Here is a 26,380-nt window from a genome sequence, read left to right on the forward strand (position 1 = left end):
AAGTTATTTTATTGCGCAAATAAAATTACATGGACAGGAAATCACGTCAATAAACTGTGTCCAACACCGCTTCCAATTGGTTTGATGGTAATGTAGACCTATCCAACATATCACAATTCAAACAATCGCTCTACGCGAACTGGGCTAACCATAAAGATCGTCTCTTCAGTGCCACCTAACGTAAAGTTCCCTGGTTCTGGCAAATGAGTGTTTGAGACTTGGGGAGGGGGGTGTGATGCATAGAGGTATGGGGAGCACCTTCAGCAGCGGTGGGTTCCCGCGTGCTGTTATGAGAGTGGAAATGATCAACTTCAGTAAATCGCACTGAAGAAAATTGAACAAACAAGCATAGCACAGATGGGCTGAGGTTGCTGTACTGTAATGTATCGTCCAACGAAAAAGCACAAGTACTGTGGCGAAGTAGGTGAGATTGAAACCTACGACTTGTGAAACCTCTTGCTTGAGTCTTGGGCATGTTGTAGTAGTAAGTCACATGGGGCGAAGGCGTCGCCGTAGGCCTGCTGATAGCGGCTCATGTGGTCGACAAGCTGCCTGGCTCCATGGAGGTCAACATAGCGGAACGGACCTGGTGAAACAAACGAGTTAGATTAGAAGCATTGTAAAATCTCAACACAAATCATTACGATTACGGTCGCCCGTGCGCTGCCAAAATTCGGTAAAAACATTCCTAAAAGCAACGTGCCGTCATCACTGTGACGCAACAAACTAACGCCATAAGTTCAGTCGGAAGGTTTTCTGCATCGTAGCAGGGGGGGGGGGGGGGGGGGGGGAATTAGACACAATGCCTGTTCTAACCTACTCAAAATATGTAGCCCCCGTTAAACTTTTGGTTGAAAATGTTGGAAATTCAAGAAAAGTTTACTCAATGTGGTAAACATACTAATTCTTATTCAATAACAAAGCTGCTCTTGCTTTACTGAAGTTGTCCAGAGTAACATCTATTTTTAATACAATCAAATTTATTGCATAAGAGGAAATTGGGGGCTCCCTGTGTTCTTTTTTCCAACTATAAATATTATTACTTTTGGGAATACTTCTATTTCATCACTGGCGTTACACAAGTTACAGTCTGTGTGTTTGTGTCAATATTTTTTGCTTGATCAAAATTATTTAGGCTACATAGCTGCGTCAATTTACATTTTCATGATTTCTTTTAAGAGTAAACTGTCCACCCAAAGATTTGAGAGCCTAAAGCTCTTTGCGATATCTTTAGTCTAGTGTTATATGCAAGATCTTGTTTTCTGATCCGGCTACTTTTTTCTGCAAATTATTTTTTTAACACCAGCTGCAATTCAGAATCCAAGATGCTTCATTGGATATTATTTGATACATATTCTTTGGAGAGCCCAAACGACATCTTTTCCATTAGGAGAGTTTATTAAAATGTGTTGGTAGTTCTCTGCCCCTCTACGAGCTTGGTTAATAAAGCCAACAGTTGTTCCAGAAGCAATGCTGTGGATAGGCACTTTATTAGATCTATCTTGTTCACTTGGGCTAACGATATAACTGGGTCATGGCCTTGTCATGTTTGGTTTTCAAATCCAGATACCTCCTTTTGTCATTGGGGTGCTTTAGCGATAGTTGAAAGAATAACTTGCTACATTCCTTTAGATAAGTTTTGCGGTTGTCACCTGCGCAAACCCAATACACTGGCTACCCACGATGAGCGGAATTTTTCCACTACATTTAAGAGAAATCACAACCAAAGTAAATAAAAGACTTAGACAAGCTGGCACTACTTGGAGTAACCCATCATCACAAAACATAATCCAACGAAAACCGACTAAAATTACGTCATCCATTTTACACCCAAACAACCAAGAACTTTGACCTAAATCATGAATGGAAAGATTGGACAAAAAGTCGACGAAGACATTATCGACGTTTGTGGCATTTTGGAATAAAGGAAAAACTACCTGATAAAATTTAGCTAGATCTTCATTTTCTTCAGTGATTTTTCTTTCAGAGCGGCTTTATCGTTTCAAGAGCAAGAAGATCATATCTGAAACGTTTTATTATCTTCCCCTGCAGCTCAATTGGGCGCCGACTTTGTGTAGGAAAAAAAACGGGAATTATCAAGAGGCGCATTTGATACACTGCTGTCCATTCAGAAGCATGTGGTGGATGGAATAATTCACTGAGAGTTCAACTTCAACCAGAGAAAACTTTACTCTGTTAAACTCAGTAAAATCAGTGGTTGAAGGCCTTTACAAATATTGTATCAAAAACTGCCAGGATTTAGCTCTCAAACAAAAGACCTTTCACGTTCCGAGGATAAAGACCCTTACAATCAACTGCTACTGCTCGTCAATGTAATCAGGACAATAGCTCACATTTTCGTTTTGATCCTTGATGCTTTAGGGAATCCCATTTCACACTGGTCATTTTTATTTCGTTGGGAGAGCTTTATTTTAGGGGGTTTCATTGCTACAAAATTAGTAATATATTTAAGTTTTATAGCTGATTGGCCAGATAAAATAAGAAATTGGGTTGAAACTTTGTTGAAACCAGGGATGTGGAGTCGGACGAAAAACATGCGACTCAAACTCCTCGATTTATAACTGGTCGACTCCGACTTCAGTGTTGCCAAATCTTTTAGAGTTGCCAGCTTTTCTAAATTTAGTCTTTTCTTATATGTAATTTCACTAAAGTTTTGATCGAAATTGAAACGACGTCTTTCACAAAAACTGATAATGAACAAACATTTCTACTTTCTGGAAAAGTTCGAGAGTGCAATATGAAAAAGAAACGATATTTAGAAAAATGATTGCAAATAAAAATTGCACTGTATTGTTTTGTATGAAGCCAGAGTCGGCCATTTTGACGATTCCGACTCCAGACAAGCCAAAATCCTTCCAACTCTACAGCCCTGGTTGTAATTATAGTAGGCCTTCAATAAACCGTCTTGGTCTTTAATAAGCTACGCTACCACAACAACGAGATGGTTCTTAACCTAAGCTCTTCTAACAGTCTATCACGCATAATCGGCAACAAAGTAACCCAGTTGCCCTATACCATCTGTATAAACAATAAAAAGGTGCAAGTTTACTGAACTTGCAAACCAGAACAAGTGTTGCCATTTTAAAAAACAATTATGAATTATTTTAAGTTAAATTCAATAAAACGTGTCATTCGACAGCTCAAATATAATTTCATGTTGTAGTTAATTTAAGAAAACGGTTATTAACTACAAAGTTAATAATTTTGGAGAGTAAACTATGTTAAAACGTTACAATGTTATGTTACTAAGTTCTGAAAACTTTGGGTGTTTATCAAGAATACTATCATATGGCAACGCTGCATGACGGTATTCGTAATCACAAAGCAGTCTTCGAAATCAGCATATTTTTACTTCGGCAAAAACGTTGCCGAGGCCTAACGGCAAAGTTGAAATTGCCTCGGCAATTGCTGTAAACATTTAATACGAAAAGATTGTACCAAAACATGTAAAACGAAAAGTATTCTAGTCTATCACGACCGCATTGCTTGATTTGTTGTGATGTAATAATACCAAAAGTAGCGATAAAGCGAGCAACGCGATACGCACGCTGTTACAGTAATGCGCGCTAAATAACTCTCGGGGAAGGGGAAAAGTAAGTTAATTTTGGGTCGATTCAACATTCGAGTCAGCACAAATTGATCTAATTTTCCCGGCGGGTTATATTGCGTAACAACAATGCATGATTAAAAATTTACGTTTGTTTTACATTACTTCCACATCTAGCGATGTTTAATTATCATAAAATAACGTTAATTGCTCGACCAGGTACCGGTAACAAATTAATAGCTTCCTGCGAGAAGATTGCCTCGATTTATGTATAATGGCACAATTCAAGCAACACAAAGTCTGTTTGATAAAGAACAAGTCAGAATCGGCATCATCAAATGCTATATCGGAGGGACGAGATAACGGCAAGCGGGCGCAATAAGGAGTAGATGCTTACAATAATTTGACGTCTACTGGCGTTAAATCAATGCAAATAGGGCGATATTTCTATAAAAGATTCAATTTTCCCAGCTGGGCACGTGTCTAAGCGCCGGTGAAGTAGGAATTAATCCAAATAAAACATCCATCAATATTAAGATTGAATCAACATCCTAGTCTGGTGTAGCGTAGTCTAAGAAAAATTTTTTTTTGTAATCTTGTGGTCCTTACAAGCGCTCGTGTGTCTTCGGCATTTTTATTGCCGACGCTAATGCGCCATTCATGCATCTGCGTCGGCAATCACCTCGGCAATTGCCGACGCTAATTTCGAAGACTGCAAAGTGGTCTTTGCAAATGGTTAACGATGCTCCAGGGGAAAGTTGGAGTTGTCATATCATGGTTCATATTTTTAGCCCCTTTCTTAGAGCATGACTTTACGCCAAAAATCTTTTTAAGTCTCCCCCTTAATCAAACTTTGCCAAAACCTTGCGTAGCAGGAAATCGGTACATATTTGCATATTTATGGTTTGCTAGAAAAGTTTGAGTACTCACCTCCCAAGCAAGGGGGAAATCCCAACCCAAACACAGCGCCGATGTCGCCTTCCAACTGGAACAAAAGGACACAGTGAGTCCCTGAAGCGTAGCCACAACCAACCATCAAAGTTTTATGAACCAAATTAATAGTTGAAAATATTGAACAAAGAAACAAGCGAGGACCTTTCAACCAATTAAAGCTCAGGGCTCAGCATATCTGTTCTTATAACAAACTCAGCATTGTAGTTTCATCACCAATTGCGCTGATGAGCAAGTTGCTGTATTGGTATGACGCGTAATGTATTCTTCTGTGGTATGTATTCTTCTGTTTTGTGTATCAAGTTACTGTCACAATTTACGTTGTATTTGGGAGGAAAGGAGCGAATGAACCAGCGCAAATTAACATAAGTGGCCATCCGCATTTCAAACAGTACCAGATTACCACAGCGGCACCGGCTAGGAATTTATTAACAATTTCAAATTTGTGAGTTGTAACTAAAGCACTTTGCTGCAAAGAAAAACTAAAAGTTAAAAACCATGGATGACAGATCTCTCACAAGTTTCCCGCGATACTTGTTCATCAAACAAACCATCGAAAGATGTGCAACGGCCTTGTGCAAACTGCCTTATAGTATGAATGTTATTCCAAGCGGCCTACACCATCAGCCAATGGCCGCATACGATTGTATTGGGCACAGCTGTGCCTGCCATTCCACACGAAAAACAATTTTCGCTTATGCTGAAGTCCGCTAATAAGAAAAACAAGAGTAGGCTACTCACAAAGAGTATATAGCCTACCTATTTTGCAACGTAAAACTACAAAAAAAAATCAACACCAACACTGGCACTCAAAACGTAATTCGGTATCATTCGCCTCTGCCAAAATGTTTGACTGATTGCAAGGATACAGTAGTACAGAGGTACACAGTGACGAACGCAAATGGGGGGGGCAAAAAAAGCATTTTAAACGCAACCAACATTTACGTCACGGCAGAAACGAAACTAGGCTTGTAACTGTGCTGATGATGAGGGTTACAAGACGGTTAATAAGCTTCACTAACATGTCGTTCGCTTGTTAAAAATTTGTTAGTTGAGTGTGCAATGAAATGTATATGATGAATGCAATCCACTGTCCGCCCGGGATGTGGCAGGTCCTTCCTGTGGAGCACGAGGATGTTTTTCATTTTAAGCTGGGTTTAGACTACGTGCGTAAGCAATCCGACAAAACGTACTGCTCGATCCATTACACACAAGTGAATGGGAGTGCTTACATTGCGCGCGTATTTCGTGCGTTCCCACTCAGACAATAGCAAGCCGTCGCAAGCGATCCATCTGAATGCAAGCTGAAGCTGTCGCAACGGATACTAGGTCGCGTATTTGCTAAGTCAGTCTACTAGGTAGTTTTGCGAAAAAACACCGAGGTAGGTTAGTTTTTTGTGAAGTATTGATAGAAAAATTACTTTTCGCATCAAAAGTGACTTGTTGGGCATATTTTGCTGACGTTTAGACTTTTTGAAAGGGTTTTATTGTATTTTTAAGCAAGATAGATGCCTCTCAGTAGTGTTTTTCTTGGTCAAACTTAATTTATTTTTCATTCTTCAAGGTTTAGGCCACCGTTTTGAACTTTGTTCGATAAATTGTTACACATAAAAAATCTATGATTATGAAGTAACAGTGAAGTATGAAGTAAAACTTATGTTATGAAAGTTATGAAGTAAAACCAACCAGTGATCACCATGCTTCGTCCATGAAAGGTTTTCGCGTCCATGAAATTTGAACACAGACTCAAATTTTATGGCGTTTTCTAGTTCGTAGGATACGATTCTCACGCATTGATATTTCTTTTAATTTCAATGGGGGGGGGGGCAGTTAACCCCAATCTCTCCCTTTGCGTACGCCAGTGGAGATGTACATAATACACTACGCCACTGGAGGTACATTGAACACAGACTCAAATTTCATAGTGTTTTCTAGTTCTTGGCGTTTGCTAGTTCGTAGGCTACGATTCTCACGCATTGACATTTCTTTTAATTTCAATGGGGGGGGGGGGCAGTTAACCCCAATCTCTCCCTTTGCGTACGCCACTGGAGGTACATAAAACCGACTTGGCAATATGTAAAGTAAATTTCCATAATGGTGAGATGTCAACCCAGCTCGTTTTACTCAACAGACAGAATCACTCGACAGATTTGTCATTCAGCAGACAGATGCAAGACCAAGAGGTTGGAATTACTCGCCGGAGCAAATAATTCGTTTGTTTGATAAATTCCAAAGCCAAGCCGAAGAAGAAACGTCGGTATATGCAAGATTGTGGCATGCCCAATCACAATGTTTCGGCACTTTGTTTGCAATCCTCAATATTCGCTAAAAATCAATAGATCAAATATGAAGAAAACAGAAACTACTGAAACAGAAATGAGGATGATTCGTATGATGTGTGGCGAGACACTTCTCCACAAAATTAAAAATAATGTCTTGAAAGAGTGGACTGATGTTGAGGATGTTGAACTTGTGTGGTCATCGTCTGAGGTTGGTTGGGAATCTTGAACAAATAGATAACAATTTGACAAAGCGAGTTTGGAATAAGGTAGTGACAGGGAAAATGAGAAAAGGAACCAAAGAAAACGTGGGATGGCACCGTGAAAGAAGATATGATAAACGAAACCTGAAAATTGAAGATGTCAACAATACAGAAAGATGGAAGAGGCGCTGCAGACAACTGGTCGACCCTGATGTTTCGGGATGAAGACCAGGCTTCTTTGGAGCAAAATGGCTGATGATGATAAAGAACGCAAAAGCGTTTCTCTCCATTTTCCGATTTGTTGTTATAGAAGACAATGAAAACGTGAAGAAATAAATTCCGTGCAAGTACCCTCCGGAAGCTGCTTGACAGTTTGAGACGGTGATCACTTTTCAATATCAAAAAAAAAAACGAGTCTAAGCGAATACAACCTGTGTCTGTACATCGCTTTCACATCGTCAGACGTTGATTTGTGGTTACAACCTCATAGCCAACTTACCGGGTTGTCAAGTATTCCCTCCTGCAGGCACAGCACCGCCTCGTTGACGAATCGTGAAATCAGCCGCAACTGGATGTCGCTGTCTCCGCCGCTGGTAAGAAGCAAACCCGATCAATAAGACGACAAATTGCATCAAAATGACAATTGACAAATATTTTAGAATGTTGGCAATGTAGGACCCCGGTGGCTATAGTACTCACACGGCCTCTATGGGAGCGATGGCGAATTCTTCAAGCAGCTTCTTAGCGACGTCATTGACGGGACGATTGCCCGACTTGGAGGAGTAAACATAGATTCCTTTGCCAGATTTCCGACCTGTTCAAAATAATCCACAATGACGTGACCACAACCGTCAGATAGACGATGTCGTGTTTGTGAGTTGGTGAGCCAACAACATGAAAAGTTGGTAACTTCTCATTTTTGTTGATGAGCGGTCGCTGTGCACATGTGCGATCGAGCAAGGGACGGCTGCAAGCTCTCCAAAGGACGCCGGTTCGAAACTTATCGGGAATACCTGGCTGTGCTTGGCAAGAAGGTGAACACGTAACACAACGCTCCGTGCCACCTTCTAGTCATCACGTTCGGCCAGGCATTATATCTTGTTGCCTTAATACACGCCCAAGTCGCCCATGCTTGAAACGGGCTAGCAATAATATATACCAAAATATCTACTTCAAACAATTATGTTTGATCGCACAGGAAGGACGGGCCAGCGGGAAGGGTCGCGATGAAGTTCTCTGTGCTGGCTCCATCAACGTTATTTGTTAAGGTCAAAAACATTATGCTCATCACGAGCTAGGTTGAACTGTTCATGAGCTGATGATATTGTGAAGTAGGAGCGTTCTTCTTGGCTATCAGCACAAGGCTGAGCAGTGAGCACTCACTGGTACAGCAATTGCGATTTGCTAACCATAACGGTGTAGCTTCCACGCTAGCCATTTAGACTATCCAATCAACTCTATGCTTCTAGCCAGCCGATTGTAGCAAAAATTGACAGCGATAGACACCGTGTTTCGCCCAGTAGGCTGGGCTCGTCAGTATCGCACCGTATTCTTGCCACAAGGGTATTCGACCACCACCTTTACCAGTCAGCACTGACGAGCCCAGCCTACTGGGCGAAACACGGTGCCTATCGCTGTCAAATATTGCTACAATCAGCTGCCGAGAAGCATAGAGTTGATTGGATAGTCTAAATGGCTAGCGTGGAAGCTACACCGTTATGGTTAGCAAATCGCAACTGCTCGCTGTACTAGTGAGTGCTCAGCTTTGTGCTGATAGCCGGGAAGAACGCCCCTAGCGCTTGCTGGTTTTGTTGGCACCTTTCTTTCCACAAAGATAAAAGTTAAACTGACTGGTAAAAGCGGCGGTCAAACACCCTTGTGGCATGTATTAGTGGTGCGATACTGATGAGGCTAGCCTCATCGGCGAAACACGGTGTCTGTCGCTTCAATTCTTGCTACAATCGGCTGCCGAGAAACATACCTGGCTATATATGTTCACTTCAGCCTCTATTTGTACCACAGGACAAATGTAAATCATGGAACATTTAATTAATTAGTTTCAGAGATTCTCGTGCATTTTGGTTTCGTTTCGAGTTGACATCGAAATAAAATTGTTCTTATCTTAAAACGAAATCTTTTCGTCGCAAATATATTACGGTCACCAGATGGAACCAGAGAGCTGAACTAGTCGCGATGAGGCCCACCTGCGCATCCACTGTTTACGAGCCTTTTGAGGAGTTCCACATCACCACCGGCAAACCGCTTTCCAAACACACCGCCCAGGTAGTTGGACACATGCACCGCTACATCGATGCCAACCTGTGGAAAGATGAAGGCAGCTCCATCATCAAGCTAGTGTCTAGCCTGTCTAGTATTGAAGCATGGTAGATTGCTTTATTTCTTGAATCTTTTGTGCACTTTATTCGAGTCTGCGAATATCTATGCGCTGTTATGGAATAGTCCGCAGCCTTAAGAACCGCTGCTTAACGTGACTTCTTTAGAAAAAAGGAATTATGTTGCTGGACAATTTATCAGGTTGTATTACGTCACAATGCTTGCACATGCCACCAGTTGTGGATGGGTGTCGTGTACTACCGTCGTGTACCAACACTCACCTCGTCCATTAGAGTTGCTATGCCGACGGGGAAGCCAAACTCAGTTGCAAGCTTATCGATCTTGGTGGGAGCAATGCCTTCCTGCAACATCCGGATCACCTCGGACAGAGTGGGAGCAAGAAGACGTGTGGTGTAAAATCCAGGACCATCCTGTGGGGAAGGTGCATAGTCAGACAAGCTCATGACAAAAGTTCATGAGTAAACTTCTAGCTTGAAGTTATTTGCGCTTCTGTTCTCAACGCAGCTTATCAAGGGATCTGCGGTTTAACAACAAAACTGGTGGTCCGAAGGTCATCGTTCACCCCTTTTGAGACGGGTGTGAGACTTCCTCAACGAAGGATAATCTACAGTTTAAGTCGCCCGTCTATGAAAGGTTTTCGCGTCCATGAACATTAAACACACACTTCCAACACAACAAGCTCGAGCAAAACAGCAAGAAGCCTTCAATTGGAGCTTTGTTGCGGCAACTGGTGGCGAGGAGACAGCGTACGATGAGATATTGAGGCGTTACCTTGACAACGATGACGAGCTTCCCCTGCTTCAAGCCGACTTCCACAGCGGCCGCGGTTGTATCCTTCGAGGTCTGATCGGTGGTGATGATCTCAAGAAGCTGCATCTTGTCCACCGGGGAGAAGTAATGCATTCCTATCACCTGGTGGCGCCACACAACCGTTTAATGTTGCGTTCATAGTAACAACGCGCTTGAAGATTATGTCGCAGATAACCACAAACACATTATTCTGATGGGGGTTGGGGGCGCAGGATCATGGTGGTGCAGTTGTGATAGAGATTGAACGTTAATGAAGGTATCCTACCAAACATCACTAACCTTGTCAGGGCGCTTGCTGGCCTTGGCGATGTCAGCGATGGGAAGAGCTGAAGTGTTGGATGCGAATATGCAGTGCTCGGGGACAACCTGCCAAAACGCCCGATCGCTTGATGTTACACCACAACTGATGAATTCAATGATACTCAGCGAGAAAGTAGACAACAATAATTAGTTCAACTGAAACACAACAAAAACTCATCCACACTATCAACTCCTCGAAGTTAAGATCGGCAAGGAACGTTAAAAAAACGTGTTACAATGAAATCAAAATCAAGGGTTGCGTCAACGAAGCAAATGACCAAGTGAGGTGGTGACGGTTGAACTCGTCAGCACAACTGGATCAGATGATGAAGCCACGCATCGGATGATTTGTGCGATAACACTTGAACAAGGGGGAAACTTCACTCCGTCTACCTCGGAGACCGAGCCTGCATCAGTGCTGGTTCAAAGCACATGTGCTCGGCTGCCAGGATAAGATTCAGGGCCGTGGAGTCGGGCGAAAATTATGCGAACCTGCCTCCTCGATTTATGACTGGCCGACCGACTCCAGTGTTGCCAGATTTTTAAAAAGTTTTTGTGGTTTTCATTTTTTTAAATTTAAAGTTACGATTGAAACGGTGAGTTTTCCAAAAAACTAACGAGAACAAACATTTCTATTTTCCGGTAAAAATTTAAGATGCAATAGAGAACAAAAAAAAAAATTGCAAAAAGATTGCAAACAAAATTTTTATTGCTTATCATTTTGTATCAGGTCGAAGTCGACCTTTTTTTTTAACGAACTCCGACTGCAGACATGCCAAAATCCTTCCAACTCCACAGCCCTGATTAGAGTTCAGAAGTGACTTTTTTATTCTTACACATATTCGCAACCAATCAAGAAGATATCTCTTCGCATGCAGTTGAAGACTTACTGCTTCCGTCTCCTTGATAACCTGATGCTTGACAGCGATGTCTTCAAACACAGCCTCGATGACAATGTCGGTATCTTTCAGCGCCTCATAGCTAAGTGTCGGCTGCAACTTTGCCACTATCGCGTCGCGCTCGAATCTGTTGGAAGATGCAAACAATAACAGGGTCGAGTCCGTTCAATGGGGATGCGGTTTCTGTTTGAGCTCCAGGACTATCATTGAGAGCGTCTTGAATCGCAATCAACTGCCGGGTTTTTAAAGGAGTCTTCCTAGTTGTCTAAGCGCAATTCTCTCACCCCGTGGGGGAACGGGCTTAACCCCCAACACAGAGAGCAAGTGCTCAGGGTTTGCGAACGACGGCGGGGAAGTACCTAAACCCACTCCCCTGCTGAGGGCCAAGCAGGAATGAAGTTTAGTACCATTTTTAAAATGTCCTTGGTTTGACCCGAAGAGGAATTAAACTCACATCTACCGACGCCAGAGGTGGGCACTCAAACCATTAATATAAGGTCAAAATACGTTTAACAATCACGTTCAAACACTGTTATGCAACATTAAATTAACGTAATGCAGGATAATACAACACTGAACTAACGAGGTGATCTTTTTCTTCTTAGCGGAAGTGTTGAAACCTTTATAGATTTGTTCCTGTCCTCTAGCCAGTCCAGAAGCAAACGAGTCCTTCATGATGGTCTTGTAGCCCTTATCCAGGCTGACCTGTACTATACCAGCCCCCATCAGGCCGGCCCCGAGAACCGATAGATTCCTGCATCACAAGTGAAACGACTAGTGGATTAACGTTCTTGAAAACACATTCTACTAGAAACCAGTGAAATGAAGCACATGACAAGATGACGAACACAGACGCCTAGCACAGCATTTCTAACTATGAAATCATTCTAAGAAAGGGAATAGACAATTGCTTTTGTAAACAAAATCAATTCAAGACAAAACAAACTTGCAAAACATCAACTTCAACCTATGGTACAACATGTCAGGTTAAAAAGCCAAACGTGTGCCTCGACTGACATAATAACACCGACTTAAAATTAGCCTGACACCTGATTTAACAAAATGCACACCCCTACATGCAACTCGCACAACGGACATGAACAATTGAACATACTGTGGTGGTCTTTTTGGTTTGCCAAATCTGTTTTTCTTGCAATGTGTCTGTCCATCGAATAAGCCAATCAGCGCCTTCGATACGTTTGTTTGTGAAAGGGAAGCGAATCCATCCGCCTCTGCTGCGTAACCAGCCTCGGATCCCTTAGCCACACCCTCCTTGATGACCTGTATAAAGAAGGTTGATGGGGACAGCACCTGATGTTGGTTGTGCACTCAATCTGCACTTAACGAATGACTAGCTGCATGTTAGATTTGATATGAAAGACCAGGCCCGGCTACCATCAATAGTCATTATATTTTCATTATGACGTTACAGTTTATATTTACTTAGGCCAGACTTGCAGTGCAGCGATAACAAGCCGATTTGAAAAGATCAAAACTTAGTCACGCATCAGTCATTCTACCGAACACAGCCTTACGTCTGCGATCCTGATGGGTGCCGGATACAACCCCTTGCTCATTTTCAATGCTTTCCCTTTCACAAAGTTGAAGAAGTAGTCTCGAATATTTTCGTTCTTCAAAGCGATGTTGAGTATGCCTGAAACGACCGTACCATGTCAATGACGGTACCCGGACATTTTGCCGAAAGGACATTTTGCCGAATGGACATTTTGCCGAATGGACATTTTGCCGAAAGGACTAAATACCGATTGGACAAATTGCCGATTGGACAAGTTGTCGAAATTATACAAATGTATTATATGTATTATCATAACCTAATCACCTAAATATCATTCACAAACAGATTTCACTACTTATAGTCCTTTCGGCAATTTGTCCATTCGGCAAAATGTCCATTCGGCAAACTGTCCATTCGGCAAAATGTCCGTGCACGGTCAATGACAACAGCAGCAGTTCTGACATCGACCGAATCCGACACATCATGCGAACCATCAGTTTCACAAAAGATATTTCAAGTTTACGACGTAGTACCACATTGCTTCTTATGATCAAATCAAACATAACAAACGTAAGGTACGCACTGTCCATGGTGGAAGGTTTGACCGGGGGGATCTTGACCGAGCCGTTTGCGATCCCCCGCGCTGTTTCGACGCTCACTTTCTCCAGATATTTCATCGTCCCCACATCAGGATCTTCCAGGCCGGGTCCTAATCAAAAGATGTTCAAAACATCAGATTGAAGCTGCTGAGCGAATGTGTCGATGTTTAAATCAAAACACAAATAAGACTTGAAAAACACAACAAATTTGCGCTTCGTCAACGCAGTACCTGAGCTGCTTCATTGGTGGCAGGTTGTGCATTTAACTTTCAAACACTAACTGCGATATTACAAATCTTAAAAAGGTAAAACAGAAACATAAAAAATGTTTTCTTGCTTTAGCAACGTTTCGCACATCTGGACAATGTGCATTCTCACAACGTCAAATTAAATATACAGGTGAGTCAAAGCTGATTTATCATCGTGAATAAGAGCTGTAAAGGTGGTTGCTTTTAAGCAGAATAACAAGTTTTGACCAAAGCGATGATAACGTCATTGTTGTGAAGCATCGTGCTTAATTGGAAATATCATAATATCTTAAATATCATAGTATGTTTGTTCCGGGCCTCTAAGCTCCCGGCGGCCATGGCTGGCGGTAAAGGTGAGTCCCATACTTGATCCAAGCATCGGGGGATGAGAAGATAAGGTTCTCATTATACTATGCCTTCGGCACTAAGGAGAGTAGGGTGGCCAGTTCCCTTCTCTCGGCCGCCTTTCCTTCAGCAACTATGCTCACCCAATTTATTACACCCTGGGTAGAGGTGAGCGGTGTCTTTCAACAACCAGCTTAAGCCGGGAGTCGAACCAGGATTGCATGATTGGAAAGCGAGCGCCTTATCCGCTGCGCCATCCCACCGTATGGCCGGCGAGAGGTCGGCAAATGGCCTCTGAAACTATCCTGCCGGTAGGCCATGTTTGGTCGCCTGTTCTGTTTGGTGCGAAAATAACGAAATCCGGTCTGCTGGGTGCCGAAAGCGCGTTTGCTGTAATGACAAACTTTTTTATATTTTGGCTGCGGGGAAGAAGCTCTGGTAGACCATGCTTGGTCTGTGCTCAATTCTAGTTCATCTGGTTCTGCGCGGAGATGTTATTGTAGGAATGTTTTGCTCTATTTTTTTTTCGGAATGGAAATGTAACCTTAGGTTAATACAACCAACTTTACAGTTCTTCACCACAACTTTGAATGTGTTCTGATAAGAACATCTTATTAAACTAAACTGAGGATGTGCGCAGTTACGACGCATGACACATCAAAACAGCAACATTGCAACTCCTGCTAGAATAACAATTTATCCCAATAAACATCCAAACTTTTCACTATTTAGTGAAAAATAGTTTTCAAAACAAGAATTCCTATGTAGGCTACCTAGAGGGTCCACCAACTGATGAACTAATCCTATCCGCTTCGCCTTCTTTGGAACGATATTCTTCCCGGTCATTGCCATGTCTAGGGAATTCTGCACGCCAACATACTTGAGCAGTCGTTGAGTGCCACCAGCGCCTGTCGGAGAACAAAAGTCATCAAACAGCGACCTCAGTTGGGGCTGATGGACAAGTAGATGGTGCCGTATAGGGGCGCTGTGTAGCAGGCTTAGAAGATTAGATAATTTTAATTGTCCAATTTGATGAATTGGAGAAAAATGTCGTTGGTTAATTCCAATGTAATTTGGTAAAATCTGTGTTTTTAATTGTTTAGTTACATGCCACGTTTAGCTATAATCTAAACTCCTGTTTTGCCAAAAATTCTAGCTTGTCCAACAGTATTTTTCATTAAATGAAAGGAAACAGCGCTTTTATCAACCACATGCAAGGAAAATCCAACAAAACGATCCGGATCAAAGTGACATGTTACCATTCCATCGCTTGAGCAGCGCAGTCATTAAAAACTCGATTAATTCGTTAACTCACCTGAGTCAAAATGCCTATTAGTATTATGACGTGCGTGGCAAAACAGGTATTAATGTTCTAATGGTGGAATGACACTTTCATCCAGAGGTGCCATATTGGCGTTTTTATCCAAATAGAAAAAGATATGTGAAAACTGCGTCTTACTAACCGTAATCTAGTTTAAATTCTAATCTGATTTGTGAAAACTTGGGTAGTTCTAATTCTAGTCTAACTTTTGAAAACGTTTATAGCTCGAATTACAATTTTAACATAATTTCAAAAACAAAAAGCTAAAAAATAATTCTCGTTGTCCAAGTCTGCTGTGCACTTTGTGCAGTGCTGGCCGCCCTGTGCTCAGCGGAGAGACAAACTGTACTTCACGGCTAGATAAATGGTGTGGTTTTCATTTGGTCATCATTTGGAAATTGTATGTAGTCTGAAACATTAAAGCCGTGCATTTCTCAACAAAACATCTTTCAAATGTTCAAAAACTTGTTCAGTATCGCGTTCCATGGTTACACTCAAAAAAACAAAAGTGTGTGGGCAAGGCACCTGGAAGCAAACCAAGCATGACTTCAGGAACACCGAGCTTCGTCTTCCGGTCCGTTGTGGCAATCCTGTACTGGCAGGCCAATGAGAGCTGTGATTATAAACAAAAGTTATTGACGATTTAAACCTAGCAAAACAATCTACGACTATTATCATCACATTGATGGTTAAAGATCTCCGGTGGGGCGGTCCAGAAATTAATCAACCAGAATTTACTGCAACTTCTGGACTGTTTATCTTCTGGTCTGGAAGCTACGCCAAATTAGAAGTCACTTTACAGGGTGGTCCACAAAAATGTGACACATTTCGTTTGTTCATAATTTCTACAAATCTGAAGATTTTTCAAAATCCTTTCAGCCGGAGATGGGTCATAGCTACAAGTTTTTGCCCTCAAAAGCACTTTTGAAAAAACGAACTGGTTTCTTAGTTATTTCAATATTTGATAATATGTTTGATCCATGCTCCTCGCTGCTGAATCATCGCTGCCACTCTCACATTGAAATTGTCTATGACTCTCCCTAACATGTCCCTTGGAATTCTTCTAATTTCTCTTCTAATGTTTTCCTTCAGTCTGTCAATGGTATCAGGATTGTCCTGGTAGACTCTATCCTTCAGATATCCCCAGAGGAAGTAGTCAGGAGGGTTAAGATCAGGTGAATATGGCGGCCAGGGGTTGTTGGTCCTCTTTGAAATCAATCGATCCCCAGGAAAGTACTGATGCAGATACTCAAGGGTATGATTGCAACAATGCGGTGGGGCACCGTCTTGCTGGAATACAGCTATATTCAAGTCGGTCCCCCTTCTCCTCCTTACTGCTGGAATGAATTGTCGTCTGAGCAATTTGATGTAACGTTCAGTGTTAACAATCACCTGGCATCCCTCATCGTCCTCGAAAAAGTAAGGACCAAAAATGCCATTACGTCCTATTGCACACCAAACTGTGACTTTTGTTACACTCAAGGGTCCTTGCACATGCGCATGAGGCTGTGCTTCTGCCCAAAATCTCATATTTTGTTTGTTCACATGGCCACTCAAATGGAAGTGGGCCTTGTCGCTAAAGAGAAGCACATCCAAAAGACCGGGATTGTTCACAATCCGTTCACTGATTTGCTGACCAAATTCAAATCGTTCATCCTTGTTGGCTTGACTTTGAGTCTGAAGAAGCTGAATTTTGTATGGGAAAAGTTGCAAGTCAGCATGAATAATTCTATTGACAGAAGATCTTGAAATCCCCACTTCCTGAGAAAGTCTTCTGGTGGATTTCCGTGGAGACTTCTCCACACGAGTTCGAACATCGTGAACTTTTTCGGGGGTTCTTGCGGTGCAAGGTGGACCACTATGGTTCTTATTGTTGTTAGTCACACTGCCAGTGTCTCTGAACTTCTCCAACAAGCGTTTGATAATATTCTGAGACGATGTTTTCCTTCCAGGAAAGTCATGACCAAAATGTCTCTGGGTCAAGATTACAGATTTTGTCGAAAAGTAATGTTCAATGATTTTTGTCCGCTCAGCCACTGAAAATTGATATCCCGGCTCCATACTGCTACACATAAAACTTATAGCTGTACTCTATAACTAACCTGAAAATCAAGAGGTAGAATTAATTTTTATGGAAATGACAGATAAACAAAATATGTCACATTTTTGATGTGAGTCGTGAACATTTCCAACAGGTTCAAGCGATTTGAAAGTTACTCGTTACCGCAGGTGAAGAATTAAAGCAATTCAAGTTTCACAGGATCACGACATTCTGGCGTGATGAGCGCGAAACAATTGACCACGACCTGCAACATACAACAGCACACGAAAAATGGAAAAGCTCTCGGACGTTCAGGGATCGTAGTCGAGATGGTTAAAGCTGGTGGTGATCATACAATAGAAATAATACCTGAACTTGCAAATGCTATTATTCGAGAAGAATGTTCAAACTCATTGAGAGTGTGTTTGAGCCTATCATCTGTAAGCAAGCCAACATTGATTCCATGCAGTTTGGTTTTATGCTGGGACGTGGAACCACTGATGCGATTTTCATTCTGCGTCAATTGCAAGAGGACTTTCTAACAAAGCAGAAAGACTTGTTTTTTGTGTTGCCCTGGAAAAGGCTTTTGATTGAGTGCCAAGAAGAGTGTTATGGTGGGCTATGTGATATGTCGGTATTGAAGAGTGGTCAATCAAAGTTGTTCATGCCATGTGCGCGTGCTCGAAATCTAATATTGGAGTTAATGGAAAGTAGAGTCCAGAGTTTAAAGTACCCGTCGGAGTTCATCAAGGGTGAAGAGTCTTCTGTTGTTTGTTATCGTGATGGAGGGGCACTCTCCTGTGATATCTGCAGTGGCTGTCCTTGAGATGTTGTATGCGGATGACCTTGTCATTGCTGCTGAGCATTTCATGTGCTTATAAAACTTGAATTGAAACTTACATATCAATATCAGGAAGACTAAAATTCTGCACTCCTCAAGCTGTAGGAAGCGCCAGTTTAAAGAAAGAGGAAAATTCCCATGTGGTCTGTGTCGGAGATACATTGGCAGGAATTCTATTTACTGCGCTCATTGTAAGAAATGGATCCACCACAAGTGTTCAGAGGTTAGCGGCCCTCTAAGGAAAAATTCTAACTTTAAATGGAAAAAACTGCTGCGATAAAGTAACAGTAGTTTCGGAGCCAAGTGATGACAAGATAACGATAGGTGATACAGAATTTGATACCATGCCTGCATTTCGCTACCTTGATGACATAATTGGGCATTGGGCAATCAGGAGGCTGTATGGATGTCACCACAGTGAGGGTGCAATTGACCTGGAATCGTTTCCGTGAGCTCATCCCTATCCTAACAGACATGGATATTCCCTTCGGCAGGACATGGATATTCCCTTCATGTGTATAATATGCGTGTGAGTGTCCTGTTGTATGCAAGTGAGACCTAGCCCATCACTGGAAGAGCAAAATCGGTTATGTCGCAAAAGTAATACCATGGTACGATGGAAGAGCTAAGATCCAGGCTTGGCATCCATCAACTTGAAGTTGTCATGAGATGCAGAAGGTTGCGTTGGTACAGACACGTGCAATGTATGAAAGACGCGTGAACGAAGAAAACCTTGTCCCTTAACGTCCAAAGAAATAACCTTCGAGGACGTCAAAGCAACACCAACCCCCAGGGGACCGGGTGGCATGTAGAAAATACTATCAAACAATATACTGTAGACATTTGTTGGCGTCCAACCCCTCACAATACGAAAAACAAGAGTCACTAAATGATATATATAGGAATTATAGATAGATATTGAAGGAACGGGATAAACTGAGCAGCAAGTGACAGTAAAACAGATTTATCCCTTGAAACCATCCTGAAGGCCGTAAAATACAGTAAAAAGTTACCAATCAATAGCAATTTCAAAGCGTGAGTAGAGCAAGCACACCAAACTAGCTATAACTGATGAGACTTACCGTAAAAGTATGTCTAGAAATAAGGACATTGTCTAATAAAACTTACCATTGCAAAACAATAGATATGAAAGGTGCTGCTAACCTCTAATCCCCCTCCTAGCGCCACCCCATGGATGGCGGCCACGAACGGCTTTGGGCTGTTCTCCAATTGGTTGAATATATTCTGGCCGTGTTTTGACACTTCTCTGACAGCATCTTCATCACCAACATTCTTTAGCATTCTGTTGAAATAATTTGCAATTGAGTTAGCCTTGGTTTTGGTTCATTTATTCGTTATCAACAAAATGGTATGTATATAGCAGGCGCTCACAAACATTCAAGTAAAGACTTCGGTGTTAATAGATGCTGGTGTTAATATGCTAGTAATCATACTAATCAATACGCACCCAATATCTGCTCCGGCAACAAAACAACCAGGCTTTGATGATATCAACACCGCACTTGTCACTTCTTTTTTCTTTTGAATTTCATCAAATATTGTCACAAAATCATCGAACATTTCTTCATTGAGTGTGTTCACCTACAAAAGTTGCCATGCTATGTGAACATCGGACTGTGGCATTCTGTAGGAATCAAAAACGAACCAAGACAATTTTACCAACAAGCACAGCATTAACAAAATATTGTGAGTACCTTAGAGGCTGCCTGGTCCAACCTGACAACAGCGACATCGTCTTGGTAGTCCACTTTTATATGTTTACCTGTTCAAAAGGTACCGGTATTAAAGTGTGTTGATAACAAAGCAACAGTGAGACGAAGGAAATTGTTGATTTTGCAGCATATGAAAGAATCATTGATCAACTATAGCCACTACAGTGTATTTCTCAGCAGCAACTTGCTTTTCGGAGAAGCCGATTTGAAGAAGCCAATTCGGAGAAATCTCAGTTCGGAGAAAGCCATTTTTGGAGAATTCTAAAATTTCACAGCGGCATCTGTTAATTCAAAGGAATTAGCTTGTGATAGAGGTTAACCAAGTAAAGTGTCAGCGAAAAAGTCTCAACCAAAAAAAAAAGTTATCAAACGGCGTTTCATGATTAACGATGGACGTTAATCAAATGAACTCTCAGTCTCAGCCAGCAAAAGCAATGGTCAAACAGTAAAGTTAACCAAGTGAAGTGTCAGCAAAAAGTCTCAACCAAAAAAAAAGTTATCAAACGGCGTTTCATAATTAACGATGGAGGTTAATCAAATAAACTCTCAGCCAGCAAAAGCAATGGTCAAACAGTAAAGTTAACCAAGTGAAGTGTCAGCAAAAAGTCTCAGCAACAAAAAACAAACAGTTATCAAACGTTAAATGGCCTTCAAAACTACCGGGCAGGCTTCTACAAGCCAACATTTCTCCATTCCGTTGGTATTCGAAATGTTTTTCTCTTCACTCGCATTCGCAATATTTTTTCACCAACAAGGCAAAGTATGAGCATCGTTGTCGACCTATAAACACTCGAAGACTAGCTCTACACCTACGTGGCAAGCAATGCGGTTAATACAACTGCAAATATTCATCGGGGCCTTGTTTGCGTTGTTCTTCTCCGAGTGAACGCAAAAACACGATATAAAGTAACGGATTTTTCTAAACACAATTTTTAACGGATTTTTTTGTTATGGCTGCCGGACGCGAGAATTTGGCCACCAGGAAGCAGCTCTGGTAGGCCATGCTTGGTCTCCGGAAAAATAAATGACCTTAGAAGAGCGCTGATTCCGAATATGGCCTTAGTTTTCCCAAATTGGCTCTAGTTTTGGAGATATCGCATAGGGTAATTTTGACCAAAATCCCAATTCTATTGCGAGATTAAATAATTGGCTAGAAGAAACCGGCGGGCAAACTTGGCCGACGGAGGAGGTAGCACAGGCGGTCATTCAAGCACTACTTAGCGGCCATGGCCGCGATGGCCGCCGGCTGCTTTAAGGCTTGAAAACTTGTTGATTTTGTACATAATACACTAAAAAATGTTGCATTAAATCAGTCAATCAATCTTGTATCATAACATTTAGATAAAAGGAACCACATTATCTTTTTCATTGTAAATTGAAAACAATGGTATGAAATACAATAAGATTAAAACTATTAACTAATTTCGCCGAAAACATGTCTCTTGTAAGATTTTCGCTTGTGAGAAACTTTTGGGCAGTTTCTCAACAGGTTTCAGCTATAGTCTGCCATCATGAGCTCATTCTATCTGCTCTGATATTTTTCTTCCATTGTCTTGATGTCTTGGTGGAACCTTTCCCCCTGCTCCTCACTGTAATCACCAAGATTGTCAGGAAATCTGTCAAGGTGGCTGAATAGGAAGTGAACTTTAATGCTCATGTTAGCTCCAATTTTTCCAAATGCAGATTACATCTTCCGAACTAATTCTCTGTAATTAGGTGCTTTGTGATTCCCCAAGAAGTTTGGTACTACATCCTTGAAGGTGTTCCATGCAGTGAGTTCATTGCTGTTCATGTGACTGGGGAAATTCGAATCTTTCATCAACATTCGAATCTGAGGTCAATCAAAGACACCAACTTTAAGCTTTTCATTGGAGTCCTGGAAATTGACTGCAAATGTACTTGAAGCAATTCCCCTCCTTGTTTAATGCTTTGACGAACTGCTTCATTAACCCTAATTTGATGTGCAGAGGAGGAAATACAATTCTATCCCTGGGAACTAAAGGTTCATTGATTACATTGGCTGTCCCAACTTGAAGACTGGTGCGCTCTGGCCAGTTTTTCTTGCGACAGTGCTGGGTTCTCGCCCTGCTGTCCCACAAACACAGGAAGCAAGGATACTTGGTATAATGGTATATCCACTTTGTTGACCAATTAGAAAATTGACCATTTTTATGTCAATACAGATGAGCCACTTATGGGTAGTGTAGTCAAGCTTTTCAAGGACAAGTTTGATGGCATCATACTCCTCTTTCATCTTGGTAGAATGTCTAATTGGTAAAGGAGCAATTTGTTTCCGTCGTGCAATAGCACAATTTTTAGGCTTGCTTTAGAGCTATCTATAAAGAGCCTCCAATCCTCACAGCGATACGGTGATACCCCCATAAGACCAAGAAGTCCAACAATATCATTGCAGAAAACAACATCATCTTCTTTGGAAAAGAACTTAAGCAGGTTGCCTTTTCGTGTCCTGTAAAATGTTACTTTAGTACCAGAATCCAGCATGTTTTTTTCTTGAAGTCGCGATGTAAGAACTTCAGACTGCTTTTTTGACAAGCAAAGATTTCGGACTAAGTCATTAAGTTCAGATTGATTGAATAACTGAGGACCAAATGAGGGTTTCGCATAATCGCTGCAGTTATAATCACTAGGTACTGCATGTTGATCTGATGAAGAAATCTCCTCTTCTATTACATCAATTTACTAATTATTCAATCAATTTACTATTCGTTACTAATTATTATGTTATATCAAACAAAATTGGCGAAGATTTATGTCCTTCTTGGTGAGATGTTTAGGGGGTATATACAGGTAAATACACTAATTTGGGCTAATCTAGAGGTATAGGTATCTTCTAAACTAGAGCCAATCTGGCAAAACTAATGTCATATTCGTAATTAGCGGTCTTAAAAACCCCAGAAAACACTCTATGTTCTGCCAAAAAAAAATTCTCATTTTGTTGACCAGTGTTTTCAAGGTCAAGATCACACATAAAAAGTGATTTGTGATTATATATATACATTGTAACATTCAAGATCAAGTCCATCTTTGGACACACGTTACCATAAACGTTTAACAAAGCAAGCAGTCTCAGTGCAACTTTATAAAGGCACAACCAAGAACATCATTATTCATTCTGACCTAGTTAATCATTGTCGGTGTAGCTTCCACACTAGATATTATCATCAGACTACCTAGACCACATAACGTGTTTTAGCAGCCAAGGATGGTAAGCAATGAACATCGGCCACAGAGCTAAGTTTCAGCACTATGACACCATGTGTTCATGCTAGAAAGGAAACAATCAGAATTATCAGTTAGTTATCTGGTAAATAGTGAGCTAGTGATTGAAAGCTCTGTGGTAATGGTATAAAGTAATGGTGCATTACTGATAACCCAGCCACATAGCTAATACGCTGGTGTCTATCGCCTTCAATATTTGCTGCGCTCTGCTGCTATATATATACATTCATTTTATATCCTTTTAACAAGACAAACTTAAAGAACCAACGTTTTTATACTATAGTGATAAAAAGCATTATCTGCAAAACCATCAAAGCAAACCTTGATGCTGGCGTTCATTGTATCGACAAACCGTCATCAACTTAACTACGTCACAATTAAATCTCAAGGTTGACAAAGTTAAAACTAAATACTTCAATTACCAAGCATTAGCGATGACGTCGAAAACTTGCTGTGATTCGAACCTGAAAATGTAGGAAAGCAATTACAATCAAACAATTATGACGAAGTCAACAAAACTCATTGGGTGGAACTAGATCAGTTTTTAAAAATAGGGCAGGAAAATAATATATATAGTAATTAAAACAGATTGAAACTGAACAATTCTGAAGCACCCAACAAATAAGACATTAAAAGCAAAAGTGGATTAGAAACTGGTTTTATTGCTTCACTAACGTTTTGTGCACAATGCAAATCCTTAGAAAGAACAATGTACAATTCAATTCTGGAGATGCTCTATGTAATTATATTCTATTTTCAAGAAAGCCAAAATATCCACAAAATGTTGATAGACAGTCAATTAGTCAAGCAAAGTTATTTTTTGCAAGAACTAGTGTACAATTTAGGATGTTGCAGGCGCTCCGATATGCTTGAAAGCAGCTCACCTTTTCTACCTGTGATGGTTTTGTGTAAAACACCACTCAGATTTCTTTTTTTTAGAAAAATTGGATAAGGTTTACCTATAGCAGAAAAATAGGACTATTTTAGCCTTAAAAACACCATTGCATCTAATATTGTTTCAAGAAAAGGTTTTTGAAACGGCCAGTTTAAAATAAATTTTAAATAGCCCTACACTCTACACTACAGTAAGATGCAAAGACAAAAGGTGATTAGGTTTGGCAATCTAACCAAAAATTTTTCAAAAATACCTAAATACCAAAAACATATACATAGGCCTAAACATTCATCTCATGCGCCAGTGCTTTCTTAGTAAATAAACTTTTTTAAATCTGAAGTGACAAAAAGAATTAAAGCACAAACACTGCATTATATCCTTCACAGCAAACCTTATTATAAAAGAAATACCGGTACCACCCAGTCGGCAATCATAAACGAAAACAATAAAAGATATACAAATTACAAACTTGAGAAAAATTTATACGGTAGTGAGATACAAGAAAAAGTCATCTTTTGTTGCTGAGGGTAAAGACAAGTTAGCATCTGCTATAAACTTTTTGTAGAAATGCCCTTCCCTAATGGGGAAAAACAAGTAAGTTGTTGCAATTGCTGATGGTAGCCTAACGGTATACAATGCATAAAATTTTCTTACAATAATCTGTTGGTTAATCAAGCACTGGAACTCAAATATTGTGAAGTGAATGCAAAAACGTTGAAATCAGATATTTGAGATAAGTTTGCAAGCAAGATGAAGAAAACTGCAAATCGACATCAAATATCAGTTTCAAGTAGAATTGATAAAAGTGAACGCAGAAGATTCTGTTGTTTCAAGCTTTCTATTCATTCTTTGTTAACTTGAGGTTAGATCTACATAAACAATTAAACATATTGTAAAAACAGAAACAAACGTGTTTGTAGTACTTTCTACTTCAATAAAAAGCAAGTTAGAAGAGACTGGTTAGCTTCTCAAAAATTGAAGTTGATTTTTTATGACCATGATAGACTTGTCAACTCAATGACTTGTCAACATTGAAAATTTGGGTCTGCTACTATTCGGTGAGTCCGATTCGGTGAGTCCGATTCGGTTAGTCCGATTCGGTGAGTTCCTAACCTCTAACCCTAACCCCAAACCCCTAACCCTAAAACGGCAATGATAATTAGGCTACGGTACACGATAATTTAAAAAAAAAATTAAAAAAATCCCCCGTTAAGGGATCGAACTCACCGAATCGGACTCACCGAATCGGACTCACCGATTCGGACTCACCGAAACGGGCCATTCCGGAAAATTTATATGAACATAAAGTGAACTTATAATTTTATACCTGCAATTGCTCAGCAACGGGGCTTCACTACCCATAAAAGCTACGATTGAAATGTACCGTATGTTAACAAAAGGTATTCATTCATAGCTTGTCATTCCAGTGTTGAAGCCAGATAAGCGCATTTTCTGTAATGTATTTTAAATCATTGCCATCACAGGAAAGGCTAAGGGGGCAGTTTATGTGGATGTGCTTCATAGTCTGATTGTCATATTTTTCTCCTACAGGTAAATTTGATCCAAATGAGCTGAAAATTGAACTGAGCTGTTTTTTCACAAAACCACCTCAGGAAAAAAAATAGGATTGATAAGACCAAGTTTAATTTTTTCAGGGGTGCCTGCAACATCCTAGTGTGCATAATAAAAAAAAAATTATTGTACCAACACTAGAAAGTAGGTTGTGCCTTTGAAATACCATATTTATTTGAGTATAAGAGAGATTGTTAATAAACATTGAAATCTGAGCTGAACGTCAAAAACATCTCCAAAAACATGTATAGTTAAATAAGAAATCATATCTTCTGGTTCTCAAACAAGGATTCTTATTCTTAAGCCAGCATGTTTGAAGATATGTACATTTCTGCTGTTTTTAGAATTTGGCACAGTGACATATCACATTAAATCAATGACTGCAACAGATGTTCAAAATCAAAAATATTTATATAAAGATGAAGCTGGGCTGGCTTACGTAAGGAAATAGGGAACCCAAGAAAGAATGTAAAAAGAACATACAAAATAGTGTTTGTACTGAATAAAAACTACAGCATATTATCCCTTGAATTACATTTCACATGTTTATCTTTAACAGCAATACTTACATATTAAGGAGAGTCTTGTCCGTTGCAGTGCATTTAAACATCGAAGAACAGAAGACATGTTGCCAGAATTAGGCCTATTTGTACAAAACTATTCT

At 40.6% G+C, this 26,380-nt stretch overlaps 1 protein-coding gene across 1 annotated transcript; it reads right to left on the minus strand.

The window, feature by feature from the left end:
* LOC145785076 (trifunctional enzyme subunit alpha, mitochondrial-like) lies at window positions 1-26,380 on the minus strand. The gene is made up of 20 exons (XM_082596778.1): window positions 26,286-26,380; window positions 23,672-23,713; window positions 19,992-20,059; window positions 19,745-19,878; window positions 19,441-19,579; window positions 15,920-16,007; window positions 14,847-14,981; window positions 13,465-13,590; window positions 12,901-13,019; window positions 12,480-12,646; window positions 11,949-12,119; window positions 11,357-11,492; window positions 10,446-10,532; window positions 10,128-10,268; window positions 9,617-9,766; window positions 9,206-9,320; window positions 7,701-7,815; window positions 7,501-7,591; window positions 4,499-4,553; window positions 1-586 (listed from the first exon to the last, which is right to left on the minus strand). The coding sequence occupies exons 1-20, from the start codon at window positions 26,341-26,343 to the stop codon at window positions 438-440; spliced, it is 2,286 nt and encodes a 761-aa protein (XP_082452904.1). The 5' UTR covers window positions 26,344-26,380; the 3' UTR covers window positions 1-437.

This window comes from Aplidium turbinatum, chromosome 16 (genome assembly GCF_918807975.1).
Source record: "Aplidium turbinatum chromosome 16, kaAplTurb1.1, whole genome shotgun sequence".
Classification (NCBI taxonomy): domain Eukaryota; kingdom Metazoa; phylum Chordata; class Ascidiacea; order Aplousobranchia; family Polyclinidae; genus Aplidium; species Aplidium turbinatum.